Here is a 26,824-nt window from a genome sequence, read left to right as displayed (position 1 = left end):
CATGCCTTACCTACCTGGTAGCCTTCTACAATGAGATGACTGACTTGGTAACTCAGTGGATGTTGTTTCTCTTGACTACATTAAGGCTTTTGACACTGTCCTATAGTACCATTAATGACAAACTGATGAACTACGGGCTAGGCAGATGGACTGAAAACTAGCTGAACTGCTAGGCTCAAAGGTTTGGGATCAGCAGCATGAAGTACATTGGAGGAAAGTCACTAGTGGTGCACCCCAGGAGCCAATACTTGGACAAATTCTGTTTAACATCTTCATTAATGACCTGGACAACAGGGCAGAGTATACATACCCTCAGCAAGTTTGCTGATGATGCAAAACTGGGAGCCGTGGCTGATGCACCAGAAATGTTGTGCTGCGATCCAGGGGGACCCGGGCAAGCTGGACAAATGGGCCAACAGAAACCTCATGAAATTCAACAAAAGCAAATGTTAAATCCTGCACCTGGGGAGGAATAAACCTAGACACCAGTACAAGCTGGGGGACAACTAGCTAGAAAGCAGCTTTGCAGAGAAAGCTGTGGGGGTCCTGATGGACAAGAAATTAGACATGAGGCAGTAATGCACCCTTGTAGGAAAGAAGGCCAAAAGCCTCCTGAGCTGCATTAGGCAAAGTATTGCCAGCAAGTGATGCCAGCAAGGAGGTGATACTTCCCCTCTGCTCAGCACTAGTGAGGCCATACTTAGAGTGCAACTCCCAGTTCTAGGTTTCCCAGTATGAGAGATGTGGACTAGTTGGAGTGAGTCCCATGCAGGGCCATGAAAATAATTAAAGGAGGATATGACATACAAAGAGAGTCTGAAAGAGCTGGGACTGTTCAGCATGGGGAAGAGAAGGCTCAGGCAAGTCTTAACCAATGTGTACAAATATTGGCGGCGTGGGAGGGGGAAGACAATGAAATTGTACTTTTATTCATGATAATCAGCTAAAGGCCACAAAGTGAGATACTGGAATTTCCACTTCAACAGATGGAGAATTTTTTCCACTGTGAGGGTGGTTGAACACTGGACCAAGTTGCCCAGGCATGTTGTGGAGTCTCTATCCTTGGAGATACTCAAAGTATATCTAGTTCAAAGATACAAAAGACTGGACACAGCCCTGGGTAACCTGCTCTAGCTGACCCTTCTTGAGGGAGGGGACTTAACTAGATGATCTTCAGATGTCCCTTCCAACATCAACCATTCCGTCATTATTTGGTGCTAAGGGTTGGAAGCATGTTATCCTATTCAACCTGTTCTGATAGTTTCAATCATTCGTCAGAGTATATTCAACTGACCAGTAGATTGGACAGTTCACGTCCTTTTTCATCTGATACTGGTTATATTCTCTGTTTGGTTTAGGTTAAAACATGCCACTGTAAAAAATAACTTTGTAGTTTGCTTATTTGCACTTTTTGCAAATTTCTTAAAAATCATGTCTCCAACCTACATTCATTTTCTATCCTTTTTAAACAACATCAGCACGTGGTTTATAATGAGTTTCAACCAGTCTTAGTTAAAGACATGAAACTTTCTTCTATGCATCTATTCAAACCCATTATATGTAACTTTATGTATTTAGAGGTACTGAAACAGAGTAGGAGTAATATGACCAAATCCTAACAAGCAAAAGGTAAGGAAGATAAATCAGGCCTGTTCTTTTCCATTTTCTCAAAGGCCAGGTTGTCCAACATATATATAGCCATTTTCAGTGAAGGTTTCAAAGTACAGTAATAAATATATTGGGATGAAGTATACTTTCAATTTTCATTAGTGATCAAAATACCTAAATCTCTAAATTTGGTCTTATTTCTTTGGAATGGAATTGCATGCCTCCCTAGAAGTACCTGTGGAGAACTACATTTTGTACTTCAGCTGGACCGAGAATTTGAACTTGTGTAAGTTTTCGTTTTCTCAGTGTCTTTATCTGCATTGCATGTGCATGGGGAAACACTCCTCAAGAGCATTCACAAGATGCTGGGTTAAGCAATAAAACTGAATAAAAATTTCCAGGCATAATCTGTCATTCCAATGGACACTCTCCTTGCCAGTTAGGGCAGACACCTTTGTGGTGATATCAGCTGAGCTGTGATCTACATATACACATCCTGAGTTGATCTCTTCCAGCTACCTTTTGTTCTCTGGTAAGAGTTTCTTTGTTCTCTAGGAGACATTTTTAAACTACTTAATTGTTTTGGACCTCTGAACCCTTGATGAGGATATCCTCCTGACAATAGCAAGCACAAACCTTGGTGCATGGCCAGTCCAGTAACAGCAGCTCTTTTACTTTGCATTACGATACATCACTTTAAATTTGTTATTCACCAATGTACATATTTCATATGTTCCTTTAGGAGGGATGTGCACCCTACAGGCTTCTATTGTTTTAATTTTTTAGTATATCAGTAGATAAGATTGTTGCCTCTCCTGTATTCCTTCATTCATTATGATTTCCATGGTCTGAAAACGTCCGATTTGGGGTTTTTATTTTAGGGATTAATTCCAAATCTTCAGTAATCCATCCTGCTGTAATTGTCTACAATGTCAGGTGTCGCGAATAACAAGACTGGGGGAAAGTAAACCTCTCAGAGATTGTATAAATAAAGGTGTGGTGGGTTGATATCTACTCCACCATGGACCTCCATGGGCTGCAGAGGCACAGCCTGCCTCACCATGATCTTCACCATGGGCTACAGGGGAATCTCGGCTTTGGCACCTGGAGCACCTGCTCCCACTCCTTCTGCAGTGACCTCAGTGTCTGCAGAGTTGCTGCTGTCATGTATTCTCACTCCTTTCTCTCTGCTGCTGTTATGCAGTGCTTTTTACTGTTTCTTAAATACGTTATCACAGAGGTATTAACAATATCACCAACTGGTTCAGCTTTGGCCAGCAGTGGGTCTGTCTTGGAGCCGGCTCTGTCCCATATGGAAGCAGCTTCTGGTGTCTTCTCACAGATGCCACCCCTGCAGTCCCACCACCACTGCCAATACCTTGCCACAGAAACCAAATACATTTGGCCACAATCCACCACTTACCTGTCTAGACAGTCACTTCAGACTTCAGCTAGTGCATGATAGTTCTACCTTGAAAATATCTGTACTTGGTCAGACCCAAGTCATAATTTTGTCTTCCATAGGCCTTGGTCAGTACTTCTTGTGTTTGCCAAATTATCATAGTCAAACACACTAGTCCCTTCTGCCCCAGTTAACTAAAACTTTGAACCCTGTCAGTGTTCCAAGATACATGACAGTCAAAAATAAAGCTGCCTCTTCCCTTTCAATTGGCCAGCCATGACCTGTCAGCCATCTCTTACAACTTCCAATAAAATCAGTGCCAATGTTTAAGTCTTAGTGCCATGATTCATATAAACTACTCCCTTCTTTGTTCTTAAAAAATGTTTCTATATCTCTATTTGCAGTTCACAAACTCATAACACACACATGAATATGCACACATATACATTTATATATAACTGGATTACGTTTCACTAGAAGAAAAGTTTTTACTCAAGAGAAATATATATGCTAAGGTTTTCCTTCTTGAATTAGTCCTTGTTGAGTGTCAAGATCTCCATAAGTGGAAAAATGTTCCAGAGGAATAGCTAAAGTACATGGTTAAAGTATGAAATAAGTGTGTGAGTTAACCTGAACATCATAGACAAATTCTTAACTCAGCCAGTTACACCTTCTATTATGCTTTCTGTTTCAGCTCCATCTTTTTATGTCTGAGTGAATGATTATGGAAAGTGAAAAGAAATACTTGTAAAGTTGATTGTAAGCACAACTTTGGATTAAAGGTTAAAAATATAATTAAAACTTGAAAAGTACACAAGGGGGTTGACATAATATTGCAGAGGCAAGTTTACTTCTGATAGTTCCTAAATTTTAAGAGCATCCTTGTGCAATCTAATAATGATATATGAACAGAGGTGCATATAGGTGGATAAAATACAAAGTAAAGATGATGCTCTGATGGAGTCATGAAAGCCCTATTTGTCCTAGAATTCAAAATGTTTTAATTTTAAGACCAGCTCAAATTGAAATTGGAAGTGACAACAGGGGCATGCTTTGTGTTTAAACAACAAAGGCAATGTTATCTTTCGGAACAGAGAACTAGGTACAAACTAAACTAACTGCGTCTTTAAAAATATCAAATACAATTCTAGGAAGTTTATCAAAAGTATTCATTTTTAAAAACAATTAGGTATAGAACATCAAAGAAAAAAATCTTGCCAAGATTTTAATTAACTTCTGCAAATAATGAAACCTGAATTTCATTTAGCCATTTTTGATTTGCCTGTTGCCATATTATTACACCTAATAAATACATTCACATACATACATACACCTGTCTACGTAACTGCTTGTGAATAAGCAATGTAGCTGTGGCATGACTGTATTTATTTTCAAAATGTAAGTCATGCCATCTAAATGATTTCTATTAATTTTCACATTAAATCTATATTTCCATTTCAGTTGTCCCATATAAAGAATTTTTTGCTTTAAAGGGGAAATCATTAGACATTCTTCAATTTCTGCAATTACTTTATTCTCCATTCTCTAAAAATATCCGTTCTCTCACATTGACAGTAATGGGACCATGCTAACACAACTTCTAGACAACTTCCTGAGAGAAAATTACTATTATATTTGAAATAATAGTATTACTACTTACTACTAATACTATTATTCTAAAAAAATTACTGTGCTGTTAAGTTTTTTAATTTTTTTCCTGAGTGAAACAGAGCTTTATTTCATTTACAGCCAGGCCCAATAATGAAATTATAAAGCAGTATAGCAACTAACTACAGGTTAATAAAAAATATTAAATTGTTCAATATTTAATTAAATATTAATTCAATTTAATTAAAGTTTTGTAAGAAGAGGCTCAAATTTTAACACTTAGGTAATGGTCATTAAGAAATGAAATATTTTTGGAGGAGAAAAGATAAAGTATATATCAGCACAGAAACATGGCTTTGCAACCTGCCTTTGACAGAGCTTTGGCTAGGTGACTTCATCCATCTGTTCCTCTGTATAATATCTTACAGTAACAACTAAATTAAAAACAAAGAATAGTCTTTAAGCTTATAAATCCTTTGTTTCCTATAATCATATTGCTTTTGGTCTTCACAAATCTTTAAGTACTTATTTTAAGAAAAAAATCTTAATTAAATTTTTCTTTCCTGGAGAACAACCAACCATCCAACCAAAAGAACTGTAATGTTTCTTCATTCGGAAACATTTATTATTGTAAAAATAGTCATGTTTTGCTAAAAAGCTTAATAAAGATCACTGAGTGAAGGAGATAAAGAATTTAGCAATGTCAAGAATAATAACTGATGTCCTTTCTTACAAAATGAACCAATAATAAGTAAAGTGCTTTTGGTTGTTTTAATGATTTCTAAGACATATGGTTTTGGTAATAATTAGTCAAAATCCTGAAAATAGTTTCCCTCATATCTCTTCCTTCATATTTCCGTCCCACTTTCTTTTATTCTGTTCTTGTAATATTTGGTAAGCCATCATTTGAATGTGAAAAGATGATTTAAAGTCTTTTTCTTCCTCTCATCTGTGCTGGTATCTATGATTTCTTTTTTGTCATTTTGCTAACTAAAAGTTATGTCAGAGCGTAGCTCTTCTGATAAACACCATATATCTTTTATATGTCCAAGAGAATGGATTCCATGCAATAAGAAATTCTAGTGTGTTAAATCACATTAAAATACTGTTCAGAAAAACACATATTCTCAGCTTTTTAAAATTATTATTCATTTACAGCATAGGATTTTTTTTAACAAAATCATCAGATAGAATTCTGATTAAATCCCTCATATTTCATGTGATTACTCCTTTTCCCAATACATTCAATCACCAAAATTTACAGAGAGAAGCAGCAGGTGAGAAGAAGGTGAAATACATAGAAAATAAAAGGAAAAATAAAATCCCAACACCCCAAAATAAGAATATTTGTAGCTGTATTTAATAAAGTACAGTGTTTAAGAGCAATAATTTAAAAACCACTTTTATTTCAAAACTTGGAAAAGCCAAATTTATCTTTCACTCTCTAAAAATAAAAAGAAACCACCACCTACCCCATAATTAATATGTAATGCAAAACAGTCTCAGCTCTGTTGTCAGGCTGCTCATCTCTGGAACGCCATCATGTGCAAAGCACAACACAGCCTCCTGTGAGAATTTAGAGGCTCAACATACTGGAAGTAGTGAAGTCCTCACATTTTCTTAGTAAATGAAATTATTATTCTGAGGTATCGTTACACAGCCCCAGCCGCTGGCCTAGATGACTCGCCCTGTAGTTGTGGCTGTATCCCCAGAGGCCTAGGCCCACCCGCACAGACAGCGCTGGCTCCCCTTTCAAACACCTCTGGGATCAGCGCTCGGCTGTGTGGAGCTCGTCACCTCCAGCCTCCCACAGGTGTGCTGGTGACAGCCATCCCCTTCCCATCTGGAGGCACCTTCCTCCTTTCCTTCAGACACCAAGGAAGTGGAGAAGAGCAAACTGCTCTTTACGTCCACTCCAGACTACCCTGAAGTTGAGCAGTAAGTTAAACTGCTGCAAGAGCAACAGACAGCTTTTATTACGATTGACCTGTCTGTAAAGGCAATTAAGCACCACAACAAATAACCAAAGGAGGTTGTATAATGTGCCCATTGTGCATGTTTAAGCTCAGGCTAGAAAAATTGCTACCAACAGCTTATACATTATTGATTCTGCCTTAGGAAAAAAGACTACAGTAGTTACTGTTTCAGGAGTCCTTAGAGATTACTTTCTATGACTCTGTGTAACTCACATATCCTTAATAGCTTCAACTGTGGCTATTCAAGTATTCCTGGAAAAACCCTGTTCATTTGAGAAGTCACACTGAATAGAGTTCCAACCAAATTTTTTTGTTGTGGTTTGTGTTTTCTTTTTAAATACCATACATATTGTAAAATAGATATACCTAAGATATGCAAAAAGACATAATGAAATATGTGAAAATATGTGTGGACATTTATTTTTCAGTGATTTAAATCATTAAATTTATAGAGATTATCAACTGTGCTCAGAAAAAATAAAAGGTAGCACTGATGTAGTGATGTAATTGGAACCGACATTCTTTTGTTGGCAAACTATAGATTATGCTTGCAGAGTACGAGAAATTATTTTGAGACAATCAAAAAGCTTTTGACAAAACCAAAAATAAATTTAATTCAAATTATCAAACTGAAGTGAATGGCATTTGAAACCTCCTTCTTCAGTTTCAGTAAAGGTTTTGGAATTTCAGAAAGTTTCACTTTAAAATTTCAATAAAAAGATAGAAAGAAAATTGGAATCTTAGAAACAAGAACTTAAAACTTTTATTTTCAGCCTGCCTTTAATTCTGCATCGTATTTTTCGGATGTTCCAAGCTCAGTATGTTCCCTGTATTGAAAATATCTGTAAACTTCCTGAGGTTAATATAACTATTTACATGCTTAGTTAATGAGGGTTCCTACATATCTTTTTAAATTGTGGCCTACAAGAAGTAGCTTTCATGAGAACTATTTGCAGATTACTGGTTTTGTGTTTATTGTGGGCCTAATTCATCATTCACTAAAATGCATGCTCCCCAGTGACCCTTCTACAAACCAGAAAAATTCCTGCATCCTTTAGAATATAAAGTTTAGAGAAATTGGTTAGTGTTTTTAATACCATTTTCCCTTGAAATTTCTTAGAAAGTAATTTATCCTAACAGTGTTAACACAATCTGATTAATGCACTGCATCAATGAATTACTCATTGAGAGGCATGAGCAAAATGTGATTTGTGATCTCTGATGCAATGATTGCTTAATATGAAATACTGAAGCATTCCTTGGAAGCAAACAATGGTCTACTTTGTGTTAAGTGAATGTACTAACCAACCAATTCACCATGATTCAACTAATACTTTCTTACCAGACAAGTAGAACAATGCTGGTAAAAGAGGTAGACATTTTTTTCCTATCCCTTCCATTCCCTCTGTTTACAGGTCCTAATGTTTTAAACCTTGCAGGGCTGAAATTTAAGTTTGTTGGTGAAAGGGGAAAAGGCCATGACAGGTTAAAGAATACCTTGAGTGAGGATGTCCACACATTGGCCATGGCACTAGAGCAGAGCAAGTAATAAGAAGAGCCTAGCTCTGCACCCAGCTGAGACTGGGGAAAATTAGAGGTCTGCTCCCCTTTATACCTTGTAGACAGACACTATCCTTGGAACATGACCTCAAAGCTAGTGTCTCAAACTAGTATCTGAGCAATAGTTAACATCATTTCATACTGGACTGAGGATTTGTGTTTGTATGCCTCACACCAGATGAATGTGGAACACCGAATTCATCAACGTGTTTCAACGTTGTTTTTTTTGTTTTAAACATAATCTTCTGATATCAGAAAATTATGCCTGCTTGCCCCTTGCTATTAATTAAGATTTTATAAAGAATGTATTTTGTTTCCCTAAAAAAAATAACCTTCTGTAGAATACTTGTCATGCTTAAAAGCACCACAGAAGAATGCCAGGAAAAATCAGGCAAGACTACATGTACAGTGGATGGCATTGAAAAAGTTGCCTAAACTCTATCTGCACTTTTTAGATGAGTAAGACAGACCTGACATATGCACATACCACAAAAAAAGGAGCAGATGAAATGCATATTTACTGCTAGTATTAATTTCAGTGTTGCTTTTCAGTTAAAACTTCTGATCAGTATTTCAGTCAATGCACAGATTCTGTTAGCAGAACATTAGAAAATGCTTTATAAAAAATGTAAATACTAAGTTCTGATTCTGTGTAACATTAATGTTAAGTACATTATTTGATTAAATGGCCTGTACAGGCATTTCACATTATCTCACAAGTCTACCGAATTCATTGTCTATTTTAAGTGGAAATCATTAGCTTGAGTCAACAACTCTCAATGGCTTTACACCTGATGTAAAATCTGCAGAATGCAGAGAAGAGAGCAAAAATCCAGCTGGATGGCTTTTGATGTTTGATATACTTAATTTTTTCAGTACCCAACAACAAAATACATTATAATAAATAAGAGTTCAACAATTTTGAAAAGTACTTCTAGAAGAAAAATCAGACCAGAGCATTTAAGACAAAGGCAAAATTAAATGAAGGATACCACATACAGAATCTGTAGAAAAAGCAAGATCTGAAAACAAAGTCCTATATTTGCTCAAGTAAGATTTGGATCCACTTACAAAAAAATGTAATAAAGTTAGTTGAAATAAAAGGTTGCTCTATCCAAAAGTTGAAAGAAAGGCCAAAAAAATAGATATTTTTCAAATTCATATAGCAAAACCTTTTGAAGAATGAAACTAATGTTCTATCATTTCTGAATTTCTACTTAAAGAGGGTAGACATACACGGTCCATAGCGATGCAGAAGATAAATTATTTATCAAAAAAAGAGCCTCACCAGCAAAACTTGGAATTTCACATCTGTTGGGAGCTGAATCAAAAGAAATTCTGTCATGCAACGAGTGTTTTCTGTAAAAGTGCAGTATGAGCCAGGTTCTCTGTTACAAATGTCATTTATATGCACTAGGTTTGGCTACACCCTGCTCTCAGGGTCTACTATTAGTTGTCAGACAGTGGCACAGAAAGAAGCATTTTGATGGTAAGCACCAGGTAATTTTGTCCCACAAATGAGTAAAAATACATAGCCTAAAGGAAAAAAGAGGGGGGGAAAGGCAAACCATGCCAACAAAATCAGTGCCAGCTGGTCTGCTAAAAACATTCCCTGAAACTGGTTTGGGGGTTGGGACTACTGAGAGTAGGGCAGGGAGCGTTCACTCCTCACCTACACAACTTTAAGGGATGCAACACAAAGACAAGTAAGCTACACACACCTCTTAAGAACATCTACTTTACTATTTAAGAAAAGGAAAAAGTCTAAATATATCCAAATAAATTTGAACACACACAAAACCAGCCCTGAAGTCTTAGTTATTACTTCTATGACATTTTATGAATGTGCCATTCACAGACATCTGAACAAGCTTTCATAATGTCAGAAAAAGAATTAATCCAACCTCCTGCAAAAAAGAGATGACCAAAGTTTACTTCTCCATAACTATAGCACGTCTTGCCTAAATGCTACAATTAAAAAGCTTGTAGCATTAAAAGCTAACTGTAGTCTTGTTTAAAAATTATCCATAGAAAACGTAAAATTTATACGCCTTTAACAGCACTTAGTTGAATTCTGTATCACCAATAAGTAAGAATCAACAAAGTCAGTGTGTTCCAGATGCTCCATTAAACTAAAGGTTGATTTTGGTATTGCATAGCAGCTTCTTTCTTCCTTTCAGTTGTTTTGCTACTGCTCATAGCTTGCTGATGAAAACTGATCTCAGTGCTGAAAGTGCATGAGCTAAGATTGTACAGTACAGTAAATACCAAAAAATAGCAAAATACCAAAAAAAGGTTAAACCTCTTTTTCATGATCTATGTTTTGTGCAAGGCTGGATATTCCCGATACATTTTAAAAATGGGAAAGGGAGTAAGTCTCCTTAGGAACACAAGCTCAAGTGTGCCCATGGCCTGAAGGCTGAGAACTGAGCGCTTCAGTGCCTTAATGACTTGGGGCTGTGCATGCGTGTAGTAGCAGAAACCTATGCCACAGGAGACCTCGACAAGCAGAAGCTTTGGTTGCTGTGGAAGTGAGTCTTGTGCATGTGAGGAAAACCTCAGCATGAGAGGACGGAGTGGTAGGGTTACTGAGGAGCTGCATTTCAACCTTGAACCCTTCACGCAGCAGCCAGGCATTTAAGGACCTCACATGCTGCTCAGAAATAGGTGAAAGCATATATCTTCTTGGAAGTGAAAGTTTTGAAGTCAGTCAAGTCTTTCTGGAAAGACTGCAGGTGGGAGAAGAACAAATCTCATGCTCTTTAAGTGGGGAGGGGAAGGAAAAATGTGGGGAAAGCTACAACAGCATAGAAAATAGAAAAAGCCTTTGTTTTGCTTTGATTTTTAAATTAACTGTCTGGTAAACTGGTTTTGTTTAAGGTAAATCTGAGAAAGCACTACATCTACTTTTCATAGTTGTTTGAACAGGGATGGATGATAAACTGTCTGTATCCTTTCTTTCGAAGACAGAAGCATGCTAGCTGGGCTACCAGCACAGTGGGTAGAGACATGGGGCGAGAAGTAAACTCGGAAAAAAAGAGTTTCAACATTGAAAAAGCACTGATGAATGAGGATTAGGACATGCTCTTAGGTTTTGGATTAAACCTCTGCTGCTCAGAATAAATGTCTTAAATTAGGCGCAACCCTGCAGAGATTTACCCTGCTTTGAGATCAGCCACCCCAGAGCAGCAGCAGAGCAGGTGGTCAGGGCTGCCTGCACCTATCTTCTCATGCATGTGCCAAGGCACATTGGTGAGCAAAGTTTTTAGCATTACAGCGTCAAACCTTTACTGTAATACAAGCAGGAAACACTTTTAAATAAAAATTGACAAGGCTAAAATTTTAATAAAGACTATATAACATTGATTCAGTATAAATATAAAAATGCGTTTATGCCTCTTAGAAAATGTCAAGATAGACCCTCACCTGGCATTTCAAATATATGACTTCTGCTGGAAGAACCTGTTAACCAATGGGAAATAAAATAACAAATTATGATAATTAGGTTTACATTTGGCTTTTTTCTGAATTACACAATTATTATTCATTTTAGCATAATGCAATTATATCCCTTAGATTGTCATGCTCTCAGAAACAAAAGGAAGACACACAAGAAGTTTGGATGAGGATCAGACTAAATTTTCCAAAAAATCTCTTCAATAATTATAAAAAAGAAACCCTGGAAACTCAAGGACCTAATCTTATTTTTAAGCATACATTCTCTGTGTTCTTTGGTATTGTCATTGCTTCATTGTGATCTTATAATTGATTCATTGCTTTGGTTTTGCTTTTGTTTTGGTTTGGTTTTTTTGACATGTAAAAGATGCATCTGAAATATTTTTTATATTTCTTTAAATTTAACAAATTATTTCATCAACCGCTTTTTCCATATTTCCTGAATAACAGAATAAAGTAGTTCCTACCTTTGTTCTGTATTTTTTTATTACCTTAACCAGTTAAAATGCCTTTAGAAGACAATCCTGTGCCTATGATTTACTTTTCATATAGACTGAAAGTCAGAACTATATATCACATTAAAAAACAGGAATGTAATATAAATTGGTACATATATAATATAATACAATAGATAGTACAAAATAATGCATTTTCCATTCTTTTTTATTTATAAACAGTTTTTAATTTTGACTGTTATTATCGACATGTAGCAAATCGCGTTATCCTGGCCTACAAGCTAGAGGGCACAGAAACAAGAAAAGGGAGGGAGAGATCTGCATAGCTTATTCTTCCCTAACTTCATGTTACCCACAATACTGATTCACTCCAATGTTTTGTTAAGGCTTTCACTACCATCTCCAATACATGTATAAAAAGGCACTATTTGCATCTTCAGAAAAACTGAATTCTACTGCAAACTTTCAGTCACTTCATGTACTCCCTCCCCCATGTACTACACTAGTAATTCAGCACACATGACGATACATCAAGGGATTTGTCTCAACATCATTCAGCTGGCTCTTTAAAAGTTCCTTTGTTTAACCTGCAGTGGGAGCTTCTTAATTCAAAGGAGTAAGATGGCAAAGTAATTCAGGAAGAAAATAAACATGCAAGTTTAGACAACTTATTTTCACTACTGCATCAAGATCTCAGTAAAATTATAACCACTGAAAACATATAACCTAATGTTGCATTGTTCTGTGCAGAAAGATTTCATATGCAAAAACCATCAGTCTTCTATAGGCATTGTTACTTTCACAAGAGTATCTCCAATTTAAACATACACTCTAAAATAAACAGAAAATGGGATGGAAATTCCTACCATTTCTTACCTCAGAGTGTTTTAAGGAAGCACAAAATTAGAATGAACATCCTGGGTCACAAAATGTAGCTCTTTATTATTACAGGTAGCATTTAATGCATTCCCTTTGAAAACTGTTCACAGCCTTAGCTTAAAATAACATTTTTTCCCTGCCTCCCTGCCACCCCCACCCCCCAGCTTCTCCTTTAAAGATAGTCCCTAAATATGTTGTTCTAGTAGAGACTGGACCTTTTGCCTCATTTCCAGCCCAAGTTTATTGATAATTGTTTTCTCCCTTTTTGTTCTCATACAAACATTGCTTTTAGACTAAATTGCAATTTTTCTTCCAGTTTTTATCCTCCTACTGAATATTTTGATAACCACATTTGTTTAGCCTCAGATAACAAGCTCTAGCTCTTTGCAGAAGATAAACCCCCTGCTTTTCCTACCCATCCAGACAGATTTTGTGTAAATTGTTTGATTTTTAATTTATTGATCTTGGACATGTGTAATAAAAACAAAGTAAGTATTCCAGATGAGCATCACCAGTGTCTTGTAGTAAGAATACCTCTATTTCTACTGGAGTTACCTTTTCAACAGTCAGCTCATTTTTTGGCTAAACGACTTCAGCAATTTATAACCTTGTTGTTATGCAGAACAGCCAACTGCATTTCCACCTTAGTTCTTTGCAAACTTCTAGCTCTCTACAGAAGTTTGATATCCATGCCAGGGTGCATCATCTTATATTACTGAATTTCATCCCATTTCTACTAATCCAGTCCTAACAAATGATTTTTATTCAATACCCTACCCTGCATTTACAGTGTTTACAGATTTATATTGGCAACAGATACAATCACCATTTTTACTGTATTTCTACCAGGGCCATTATTGACCATATTAAAGTTCAGTGCCAAGTTCTTTTAGGAACATCACTAGTAACTACTGTGCTACCAGATACTGCAGGGCTGCCTGTTGCTCTTTCCCTTTTGGATAGCTTTTATCCACCCTCCAATAACTCCATTAATTCTTGTAATTTGTAGTTGAAATTAGTTTCTCCAGAGCTGAATTTCAGAAAGATGGTATCAAATGCTATCTTCACCTGTAAATTCAACTATAAAATAGCATCTCAATCTACATAGAGAACTTTATGGTATTTTACTTCTACCTTTCTCTATATTTAATTTATCCTTTTAATTATCTTAGCACATTTGTGTATAAAAATCTGCCCTTTGCAAAACCAGACTTGAATAACAGGCTTACTTATTTTTTCCATTTAATTTAAGATAAATCACTCTGAAGCTTTTTTCCTCAAAACTGGTTTTTTTGTTTTGTGTTTTTTTTTTTTACTCCCAGATCCTCTCAAATACTCCACAATTTATCAAAACTCATTTCAATTAATGTCACCTTTTTCAGGTTCACAGCCTATCCAACTAAGTTTGCTGACCAGCGTACATACAAATATCCATGCCTTACCATATTCTTAGCATTTGTTCCCTACCTGTATCTGCAAAGCTGAAGAACCCATAACATTTATCTGTTCAAAAACATTACAGATAAGATCTTCATCTATATTTATATATCCAAACCTGGGGTTACAATACATAATTGTTCATTCTATGTTACTGCAATCAAAACTTTTCTACTTTTTCCTCTAATGATTTTGAAGTTAAGAATAATATTTCTTATGACAAAGTTCATTTAGCTTGCTACGGAGTCTCTGACTGGGTCTACTGCCAAATGTTTAGGGGAAGAGCTTAGGATAAAGTTTAGGAATCGTGCAGGTACATGGTGGTTTTTTCTCTCTGTATATCATACCAGGTTTTGGGAGTTTGCACACAAGGATCTTTCTAAACCAGAAGTTGCATCTATTTATCTGTGTTTAATGATATTTCATACATCTTCAATTTCATCAGTGTAACTATTTGGTTATTGGGATCTTTTATACCTCAGCAACCACAACGTAATTAAATGTGATTGTTTATTGCAAGACACAATTTGTGAAGACATCCTTTTTACCAACAAAGTCTTCATTCACTTAAGTCCCCCATCCTGGTATTAAAAGAAATAAAGAAAAGTCACTTCCTGTTCACCTTTACTGTAAATTGCATGATTCTTTACTGGATCTCTTCTACCCTGTAAAACCCTTGCATAAGTAATGCATGACCTTTGCAATACCTTTGCAATAATTCAGTTACTCTTCTCCTTCTCTGTACCTTTTCGAATTCTACTGTGTATGCCTGGAGTCAGCCCAAACGGTATCTGCCACAGTAAAATGACTTGCTTCAACCAAAGTGGTTGGGCAGTAACGTCCTGTTCTCACAGGGACATGACTGCTGAAAAGCCTGAAGCAGGCAATATGCCAAAGGGGTGACGTACCTCTGAATAGTGTGATCATCTGCAAATGGGAATGCTGAGAAGAATTATTTTTTTGCATTGAATTATCATTTCCCCTGCTGGAGCTTGTGTCCCCTACCTTTTGCCATGCATCACCAAGGAGAATCTGGCTCCAGCTGTGCAAATACCTACAGAGTTGAAGACTCCAGTAAGAAGTCCCTATATGCATCTTCAGGCAAAACAAAATCAAATTCTTCAGCCTCTCTTCACACATCATATGCTACAGCCTCAATCACCTTCGGCACACAGTGGAATTCCTTCTAAGAGCAGCTGCACTGAATTAGACTCTGTAACCCACTTCCAGTCTCTGAAAGAGGATGCTTAGAAAAAGACAAGTGAAAACCAAGTTGGAGGTGATATTTCTTTAGCATGTACTCAAGCACCCAGTAAACTGATTGTATCTTTGTGTTCAAAAATCTTGGATGATTCCCCCCCACCTTAACCTTTCCCAGTCATGTTGTACCTGCAATATTCCAAATGTTGCCTTGGCAGGGCTTTCGGTATTCGTTGCAATTCTACATACAGGTTCTTCAGGATGTATGCATATAATTACCCTGAATTAAAATTAAAAATTTGTGAGTATGGGATTTGTCATTAACATTTAAAAGCAAATTGCCATTTTTCCTCCAACTATGCAGTCGCAGAAAAGCAGTAAATTCTTAAGAAGAAAACTGCAGTCCTGGAGGGATGTTATAAAGATCATCATATTTCAGTAGAATTCAAAAGCTTTCTAAGACCTTAGATACTTTATTATTAGTCCCCAATATATAATGGGAACGTCATTTTAATTTATTTCCTAGTTTAGATCATCACATACTTCTATGATGATAAGATTTTGAGGTCAGAGGCCACATCTTCCAGCAGTGTTATTCACAGCACCGTAATTTATCCTGTCATATGGAGAACTTGGGCTGGATTGCTGCTTAAGATTTCTGTTTTTACTAGCCCAATCTGTACCAAAGTTGCTACTGGGACTACAAGGAAGACTGACTCTAAATTGCTCAGTGTAAGACAGAAATATAGAACAATGATAGCTAACTTCATCCTTACCCACAGATCAGCTGGTTTTGATACAATCAAAATCAAAGGATCTTGAAATCTTGTCCCAGTTTAGCTTGTTGACTCCACCCTCTGCTCCTCCTTTTAACAAGACATTTACCAAGAGGTCAAGTACAAAGATAACAGCCTTCACCTCTGAAGTGCTAATGGACAGCAGATGAACAACAGTCTGCAGAGTTGCTGCCCCTGGAAGCAGAAACTACTACGTTCTCAAAACCCTGCCAGATCTTGAGCAATAAATAAACCAAATCATTTAAAGATAAAACAACAAAATTCACTTATGTGGCATTATGTTCTACATATTATACAACTCTATAGATTTATTTATGTAGGCCTCTGCACTTAGCTGATCATTTGTGTGATTTATGCAATTGCTTCATACCAGGTAATAATCTGAAGCAGTAACTCGGGTCATCACTGCCTGTAGGTATTTTTCTGCATAGTTGTTCCAAATAGCAATAATAATAGTTTTCAATAATAAAGCGAAATGAACACTATTCCTAGTGAATTTTGAAATAATTGTGTTCCAGTTCTTTAGCAAAGACTTGCTTATGCAATTTAAATACATACATATTTTATAAATATATATTTAAGTCAAAAGCAAAAAACAGAACACTGAAGAGGCTTATTAGTAATATATATACAAAGACCTAAATCCCTTCAGTTAGCTCCTCTCCTTTTTCCTCTTTAAAGCCTTTTGTCCTGGAACACTGCCAGTGTGAGAAAGTACCACTGCCACAGAAACAAAAAAAAAACAACACAAGAGAACAAAAGAAAACCTAAATGTATTTAAGAAATGCAGAAACTGTGCTACTGAAATTCAGTCTCACCTTCAATCCCTTTATAACATTTTGTCTAGAGATGAAGAAGGAACACTATACTATTAAAAACAACCTTATGAAATGCTGTTTAAACTCTGAAGTCAAGAGGGTCAATAATTGATAAGTTAAGTTTGCTGTATTTCCTCATTAGTCAGAAGTCTCTTAGGACACCCAGACACTAGAAAGCCTAAGATACAGTGTTTGGTATTTACCTTTAAAACAAAAAAAACTAGTTGTCTTCTTGCATTTCAGTTGCTTTCTGGTTTATGTTTTTTTCATTCTTACAGACAGCAAGATAATCAAAAGGTAAAGTCAATGGAAAGAGGGTTCCATTTGTTATTTTTATCACAAGATAAACCAGTGCAAATAATTGGAAAATCCTTGGAAAATTCTTATGCATCATTTTAATTTCTTAATCTTTGCCATTTCAGTGTAGCTTTTATCCTTGTGCAAGACATATTTTTGTTCAAATATATACTTTTTCATGTACATTGATCAGAAGGAAATTATTCTCAAAATTTATTTGTGCTCCTTATTTTTGCTTTTCATTAACATTCTAGCAAATTAGTTCTTCTGCAGTATCTATAAAAACAGCTGAAAGAATATGCCTGGAAAGGTAAATTTAAACCTAAATATTTGCACTAAGACCTTGACTATATTTGCTGAAGTAAGAGGCAGAAATGTTGTATGACTTCCAAATAACAAACACTCATTACTGCTCATACTTTTAACTTCATGCAAACCCTCTCATATAAATACATCTAAAGCAATACTACCCATTCATCATCTTTTATGTTCCTGCACAGTATTTGATGAATTTTCAGCTTTCACATACCTTTGTCTCTATTTATTTGTTTGTAGCTATTTATACTGGTGATAAATGTTTACGTATAGAGGCTGAAGAAAACCCAGCATTCCAGACCTGTCTGAAACTTGTTCAAAAGGGTAGAAAGGCTGTTTTGCAAGCTCCTTTTAAACTTCTTTTATCATTTGCTCTCTTTGGTTTTTTAACTGAATAAGACTTGCCATATTTTTGCATAACTTCAGACCACAGCAGTTATTACATACCTATCTTACTAGATTTCACTAACACTTAACATTTCCTATAATTCCTCTACAGCTTTCAGGTATGCCCAATACCATCATGCTATCTTTGTCTGTTAATGAGAAAGCACACGTTAGACAGAGAAATTACTGTATCTTGCAAACTGAGACAGTCATCCCTAGTGTCTGAAATCCCTGTAGATTAAATGAGCAGCGCGCACAAACAAGCAAGCCAGCCTCAATTATTCAGCTTGAGCCTGAGGAGAGAGAGGAACTAATCCCCCATTCTTTAAGTACCAGTTGTCACAGTCTCATTTGAGCCCTCTGTACTGGGCAGTCAGCGCTACAGCATTGCTGAGCACATACAACACAAGTGCAGGACTGGGTTAACAATTGCAAATGAAATAAATGTGAGCGTATGTTCAAGATGGTATTTTAAAAATCAAGATTTATGACTTCTACTTTTTGCAAGACATCCTGTCATTGTTGTATTTTCCTCCTCCACCTACTCTCATTGTGCGTAGATGAATACACACATAATTAAAAATACCTTGCTATGCGTATTTTAAAAGACAATACCCTGATAATTAAATGTAAGGAACAAACATATATGCTGAATAGGTGTAGGGAATCTGAACGACATGCTTTATTTTAATGCTCACTTCTACTTGGAATCCTTCAAGGTTTCGTATTTGTTACAGTTACAGCGTAGAAAAGACAGAGAATTCATTACCTCATATAGATCTTGTAAGCTGTATCACCCTACAAAACTATATCAAATACACCTATGTCTGCTACGTTGACTTAAGAGTAACTACAATTTTGGCAAGTATGTATACATTTTTCCACAATACCAGGCTGTAGTCTGGCATGCAAAGCCTCACAAACATTTCTTTCTCTGTTTCTGTCCAATCTGAAAAAGGCTGAACTCACCCAACTAAGCATGTAACCTCTAAACTCACTGTAATGAAAATTAGTGCTTCTGTATGGACATTTATCAAGAGTTCTCAGTTCTATAAGCACTGGGAAGACACCAGCTGAACAGGACTTTTTACTCACTTTTTTTTTTTTTCTTATATTTCTTACGCTGGTGAAGATGTAGCAGCTAGCAGTTTGCATTATGCTGGAATAGTAACATTATATTATTTTAAACAGAATTCCTTAGTTCAGAGTACATGGTATCTAAAATGTTGAATTTTCCTTATAGAAATCTTTGAAAGTATGACACTGTGCCAGGGAAGACTATAGATGTTTTTCTGGAACTGCTTCCTAGCCCAAGAAAGTTGTATAGCTTATTATGTTGTTCCCATTTCAGGGTAATTATGCAGAAAGTTCTGTGATTTTTTTTGGGTTTGGTTTGGTTTGGGGTTTTTTTGCATTTTGTTTTGTTTTTGTTTTGTCATCATTGCTTTTTGTTTGTTGATGGGTATATAGTTTCTTCTGGCCATCTGCAAGAGAGACATATATCCTGCACGTATGGTTGCAATGCAAAGAATACTCAGAAAATACAGAATACTTGCAATACTTAGAAAACCAAGTCTTATGTTTCATGTGTAAAACCAAAAAAATTCCATACTCTAATCTACAATCGCACACATTGTCCTTCTGCAACGGCACTACCCATAAGCATGCAGTTGTTCCAACTACATGCATACATACCCAACTAATCTTTATTTACACATTTACCTCTCTTTTATGACCATATTCACCTGCAAAAGATCCAAAAATTAATCTGAAAAATGCATGAGTCTGCACTAGAATTATATGCACAAATGTGTATAATGCTTCAAAATGCTTATTACAGCTGTGTATGTAAATTTGAACAGTTTGTGTATGTATGCAAAGGTGATACAAGACATCTCTTCAGGTTTTTTTCAGCAATTGCATCGTATGAGAATAGGGCTACAAATTATTTCAGTATGCTGGTCCCATCCTTAGAAATTCCCAGTTCATGCACATCAGTGAAATCGGGAGTTCTGAAGAGGGATGGCATATATGGTATTCTTGCATATGAGGATGGCAGGGAGAGGAGAAAAGACAGGTTGAATTGAAAGGGGAAACCACCTGTCAATAACTCTGTTCTATCTGCAAACAGACAAAGCCAAAATTATTTCCTCTGACAGCCTTCCTATGAGCAAATACTATTCTGATAACTTTTCAGAAGTTATGCCATTTCAACATACTGAACCATTTTTCCCATGAGTATGATTCTAAAACGGTTGACACATCTTAACAGACCAAACACAGCACACTGACATTAGTCAAAATACTTGTTTTCACTAAAATTTCTTTAAAGGAGACAAAAGGGGCATAATGCCTAATAACTGAGTTACCTCCAGAATCCTTCAGTTTACACCAGTCTGATGATTTCAGTTAATTAAACGTGATGGCATCCTCCCCCTCAGCATCAATGAATGTAACAATTTTTCCTAGTCCATAAGGAAAAATACTTGGATCATCAAGATGAGAGCAGCATGACAGAGGCTCAACTGCAGAGAATGTGCCTTTCCTCCCATCTTCATTTTACAGACTGAATGAAAGTGCTGTGGCAATGAGTTTCTGGGAGCTCTTGATATAAAAGAGAGGAGAATTCTGGCCTGCTCCGTCAGAAACTAATTTTTCTTACTACTTAGTTCCTTCCACTTTCAAATGAACGTTCCTTTGTATTGCCCAGAACAATGACTAACTCTTTCACAAAACAAAGGTTTGGAGGGAAGATTTAACATGCAAGTTAAAGCTTCTACAACATACCAGCTATTTTAGCTACAAGTATCCCAGTTATTCACAGACAAGATAAAACAGTGTTTTTCAAGGTGTGGTCAATAGATTCCCGGGAGCACTTTCATTACAAGCAGCACTTAAAACTTTTGCCCAAAGAGCAGCTGAACACCACGTACCTGTTCCTTTCTGCAGCTTTAAATCATGTTTCTAAAAACCCACTTCCCTTTCCCCTCCCCAGTTACTACCATGCAAGCAAATGTGGTAACATTACAACTGATAGATAACAAAGAAAAGGTCCATGCAAGGCCTTCAGCCCTGTAAAATCCCTCCCACAGGGATAAATTACATCTTGCAGCTGGATTACTGCCTGAGGCAGAAAGTTGGGCAGTTATGGAAAGGATTAAGTTTAAACAGTAGAGTTGCTAAGGAATACTTCTACATCACAAAATAAGACAAAACATGAAGACTAAGAGTTAGATTTAATGATTAATTAATTAATTACTGAACCCAGCTCTTACACTTTTCTTTCTCACAATTAAGGAAAACACTGGGTTTAGGTAATCCATAGTGTATTTAAACAAAAATATATGCATTGCACAAGGACAAAAGCAACACTGAAATTGCAAGGATTTTTCATTTAATATAAGAAATTAAAACAACAATGCATTAGCAGAAAAGTGTAAATGGAAATATTTTAGTTGTTAAAATAAATATTTAATAAAAACCACACACCCATGACAAAGGATCAAAACAATAGAACTTAGTATTTGGAAGGATACTATCTACACTTCCTTGTGTTAAACACTGCTGATTTCAGTGGTTTACTTATTATCACACTGCCTTCAGCAATCATTACTTATATTAGTGTTGTAAGAAGTAATGAGAATAGAAATACTGTTCCAAAGACAGAAACAGTAAAGCCAGTTTGCTATAAACAAATAAGAATTTACTACACCAAGGAGTCAATCCACAGCCATTGATACAAAGTCAACAAGGACTACTGCATAGCATACTGGTTATTGTACCAAAAGTGCATTTATCAGCATCCAATGAACTGGGGAAAAAGTCAGAAAACCACCCTTTTTTATATAATTTTTAAAAACAACCAGATGATCGACAGTTGAATTAAAAACACACATTTCCTTCAAAAGTAAAAGCATAGTCTAAAGATCTTAAGAGCACCATGAAATTTCTATCAGGTAAAACAGTACAAACCATTAGTATTGTAAGTAAAGAACAGCTAAAAAGTAGTTATATCATTCCATATTGAGAATGCAACTGAAAATTTTAGTGTGTTGTTGCATCCTGCTATACTACAACCAGTGGCATTTTGATGACTTTGTTACGTTCCAGAAACAAATAATGGAAAGAAATATTCTTTTCTCATATTATGAGCTCTATAAAGATTTAAACCGACAATGTGTCAACTGAAATGTAGAGTATGTTATTACAAACAGATTTATACGGGTGAAAGCAGCAGTGTCTGGCTTATTCCATTAATTCTCCATTCAGTTCTTACACTGATTCTTCGCAAGTAGCATTACTGAATATCCCTGACTATCAATGATTTTTATGAGTGCTGCTTTCTAACAATCGGGATTCTGCATTTAAGATTATTCTCAACCCTTTACCCTTTGATTCCCACCCATCCCGCACATTTCAAAATTGCAGTTTTCTCACATAAAGCATTGTAATGCCTTTTGCTGTTTGCTAAGTGATATGCAGTCAACATTATTTCTGTTTTCAAAGTACTGAGAACAGCTTCCAATTGGATCACATATTAAACAATAATTAAAAATAGTATTCTCCCCTTTTTCTATTGTGACATGATAAAGACTATTCACCATTTAATATACGTTCAATCTCTTCTAGTCTCTTCAAGGCAGCAACTCTCTTTTTCTCAATGTCTTTGATTTCTTTTGTAGATTTTTTGGGAGTTTCTTTGTCCATATTGTTTTTCTCTGTTCGTTTCTTATTTTTTGAGTGCCCTTTATTGTTATCTACTGTTGTTTGGGTGGTTTTCTGCCCATTTTTTTCTTCTTTCAAATTCTGAAATGATTTTTGTTTTTCTTCTGCACCTGCAGTTGCAGTCACATCTGGTGGAAGTGATGACTGTTCCGTAGCACTGAGTGATGCAATTTTACTTCTAACTATGTTTAGATGACGCTGAATATACTCTTCATGAGGTGCCAGTGCTAGAGTTTCTACCAAACATTTTTCTGCTTTTATTAAGTCTCGTTCTTCAAAGTAAACAACACAAAGATTATGTTTTCCTTGTACATTGTTGGGATCCAGTTCCAAAATTTTTTCAAAACATGTTTTTGCTCCAGTGATATCCTTCTTTTGGTTCATAAGAATATCTCCTTTCAAAATCAGACCTTTGGTATGATCAGGGTAGTATCTCAGTAGCTCTTCCAGGACAGGCAAAGCCATTAATTCTTTTGCTGTCTGAGAATAAAGCAGCGCCAAATTGAACAAAGCACTTCGGAAGTTTGGCTGCAACCTTATGGCTTTTTTCATCCATGCCTCTGCTTCCATATCTTTTTTGTCATCCATTGCCAGCATACCCAAGTTGAAGTAGCCATTTGCATCCTGTGGTTCTTCTTTCACATAATGTAACAGTCGTTGCTTAGCTTCAGGTCTAAGCCGAGCATCACCTAAATGACAGAAAACACATTTGATTCTAGATTTACTCTGAATAATTTTTTAGACCAGGCCTGTAAAAGGCTAATTTTTATACAAATTGAAATGTAACATCTTTTATGCAACTGTAAAAGTGAAGTTTAAAATGCTACATTTTTTCATTGCTGTGTAACAGGAAAAGTAAATGACATTACCTTCTTTACAGAATGAAACCACTTACAGTTGACTTGTAGCCAAAGTCAGCATCATTATTCTATTAATCTGTTGAATTATATTTAGCTTTAGTATAACAGATGCAAAAGGTGTCCCTACAAGTTTAAGAGAAATTATTTTCATGCATGGTTGAGCAAATGGAATGCAGAAAAGATGTCAGTTCTGACAAACCAGCTCTCACAGAGGCAAACTTAGGAGTGGAAAATCTCATTTTGTTAGACAGTTTAAGAGACAGATCACATAGGGTAACTTCAGATGTAGCCAGACTAAAATACCTTTTAACACCAAAACAATAAAATATGTAACTCCCATATTTAATTTGCATCGAAGTTTGAAAAAGATGTAGTAAAATCTTATCTGATAATACCAGGATTAGCTAGACTAGCTGGTAGTCTGTGTTATTTTTCTGAATACTCCAGCAAACATATTTTAGTAAGGAATTCCAAGCACAGACTTACTAAGGGATAGGGAAGCAGGGAGCTAATTTTAGCATCTGCTTTCACCTCCCGAAACAGTGCTGCACCTTCCAGTATGATTAACTGAATACTAGATAGCTAATGCTTCTGCTTGTTTGAAGCCCTTTGCACTTCTACAGACAAGAAACAAGGCACTTCTTGTACTACCTAACTTATAATGTGAGAAGAGATGGAGAACAATCCATTTGCATAAGCTCAAATCACACTTCATACTATCACTTTCTTAAGGGTAGTTTACTATCCCAACAAAAAGGAAACAAACCTTACTTAGTCACTTGCCAAATTCTCTGCAACAGCCTGAATTCAAACAAGGCTCACACTTACCCATACAGCTAGAAGCTACACACAGGAAAAAATAAACTCATGATGAAAATCCAACTTCATTCACCCTAATTAGCAGTATTACAGAAGAACCTATGAAAACATTAGAATTTCCTAGGACTGCATTTAAGGCCCACAGAAGTCAGCTATATTTTTTTAGACAAGAATGAAATGTATCAATATAAAAGCAAAACATAGATACTACACACATTTTACTAAATACGAAACATTTTTAAATTATATAGGCACAAGTTTGAAGATGAAGATCCTTTGTATGTCTAAGATGTTATATTGTAAAATAGCACTTGTATTAAAGATGCTGATCAGCTAAGGTATATGTATGCTTTACACAAATTCCATACACTGCTAATAAATTACAATAAATAGTTTTTTCTTTGATGATGCTACGAACTTCTGCTTTCCAAAACTAGAACAGTTAATTAAAAAATGTAAATAGTATGCATCCTATAAATGCGAATACTCAACATTTTTAAGGGATGACTAACATACCAGATTCCTGCATTAGCAACGCTGAGTTGAATAATGCCAGTTTATGCATTGGGTTGAGTTCTAGTGCTCGGTTGAAATTCTTCAGGGCTTCCGTTGGATCTTTCAGTTCAATGTAAACAATCGCCAAGTTGTACCACAGGTCTGCATTGGTTCTGTCTAGTTCTAGAGCTCTAAGATAAGCTTCCTTAGCTTTCAGAGGTTTGTTCATTTTTAAAAGTAATTCTCCCCTGTTGAAGAATCAGATTTAACATTCAACTTTTATTCATACTAATATGAAAGTAATTGACTGCTTTTTTAGAAGTTTGCCTTCTTGTAGTCAGTAGATATAAAATAACAGCATTTTTTCTTGTTTGTTTATTTTAAACACAAAACAATATAGGACCTTCTTTACATACCACTCCCAAAGCTTTCTGCTCTCAAAATGTCTGTATACAAATGCATTTGCAGGACAAAAGATAAAACAGAAGTGATACAGGGTTCCTGATACTGTCTCAGTTTAGGCATCTTTGCACCTCCCTGGAATCACAACTAACAAAATACTGAATAGAAGCCTCAGTGCCCACAGCCACATTACTCTCAATCTATTTAGCTTTATTATGTGCTTTTTAGTTAAGTCCTACATTTTCTGGACCACCTTTTAACAAAGAAGGATAAAGACAGTGCCATGGTTCAGACTAACCAAAAGCTTTTTAATTCAGAATTGAAGTAGGAGCTTAGAAATTTGAGATTCATAGAGAAATCTAATGAAAGTGTTTTGAAATACCGTGTTTGAATAGACAGGCTATGTGGAAACATCATTTGAAGCAGGAATTTAAAACAACAGTGCATGTAATGAATAAGTGATTATTGCCCCGAATCTTCATGTTCTCATTTGGAAATGAATCAATTCCAGCAGCTAATTCAACTGTATGAACTAAATACTGTTCATAGCGCTGCAAACACATGAATGTTTATTCAAAATTATGTATCTCTAAAATTAGAAAAGATACCTGCTGATGTAAGCCTGCTTGAAATCCGGCCTCATACTAATTGCTTGTCGATATAATTGATCTGCTTCTTCAAGGCGAGATTCATTTGCTCGAATTAAATTTGCAAGATTGATATAAACATTCAGATGGTTAGGAGCAACTCTTGCTGCATACTTTTTACCTGGAATAATCTGTCAAAATGAATATATGTACCAAACACAGATGAATGAAAATATGAAAAACAGCATAGATCTCCTCTTCACTCTGCCACATTTGTTCTAGGGTATCATTTGACATTAGTGTGCAGGCTCTTAATGGTTACAAATAGCAATTCTTCTTTCACAGAAAATTATACCAAAATATACACAGAATGTTTTTAATTCTTTAATTCTATGACCGCATAGATGACTTCGATACCACCTTTAAGATATCAGTTAATTAAGCTCTGCTACTATGTTACAGGGCTCATGCTGATAGCCATTAGAAACCAAAACAGACCTTGCCAAACTTTCCCCATTCAGACAAAGAGTACTTCCTAAAGCCGAACTGACATTCTGACATTTTCATTGCTGTTTTTAACCCTCCAGCCTAAAAAAAGATTTTACCAGCCACTGATACAGCAGATGAAAAGTAGTCATGAATGACAAAAATACTATGACATTGCAACCACTGTACTGTTTGTACTTTATCCAACTAGAATCTTCAAACTGTTTCACAACACAAACTTTTTAATACGGTATT

The 26,824-nt window shown here is 35.9% G+C and overlaps 1 protein-coding gene across 14 annotated transcripts in view; it reads right to left on the bottom strand.

Annotated features, from left to right (window-relative positions):
- TMTC3 (transmembrane O-mannosyltransferase targeting cadherins 3) overlaps nt 1-26,824 on the bottom strand; it is a 59,204-nt gene that overhangs the window by 2,431 nt on the left and 29,949 nt on the right. For 7 of the 14 annotated variants that reach the window (XM_080394226.1, XM_080394222.1, XM_080394223.1 and 4 more), the window contains 5 exons: nt 26,105-26,274; nt 25,116-25,342; nt 22,797-23,609; nt 11,581-11,616; nt 311-423 (listed from right to left, as the gene is read on the bottom strand). In XM_080394226.1, coding sequence (XP_080250352.1) covers nt 311-423; nt 11,581-11,616; nt 22,797-23,609; nt 25,116-25,342; nt 26,105-26,274 — 1,359 coding nt within the window. Of the gene's footprint in view, nt 1-304; nt 9,514-11,580; nt 11,617-12,255; nt 15,862-16,357; nt 16,448-19,587; nt 23,610-25,115; nt 25,343-26,104; nt 26,275-26,824 lie in introns of those variants that run through there. The other 7 variants (XM_080394220.1, XM_080394218.1, XR_013929245.1 and 4 more) reach the window with 6 other exon arrangements.

The sequence above is a fragment of the Falco punctatus genome, assembly GCF_963210335.1.
Source record: "Falco punctatus genome assembly, chromosome: 6".
Taxonomy (NCBI): Eukaryota; Metazoa; Chordata; class Aves; order Falconiformes; family Falconidae; genus Falco; species Falco punctatus.
The sequence above is the reverse complement of the archived record's forward strand: the minus strand, read 5'-3'. Positions and strand labels throughout refer to the sequence as shown.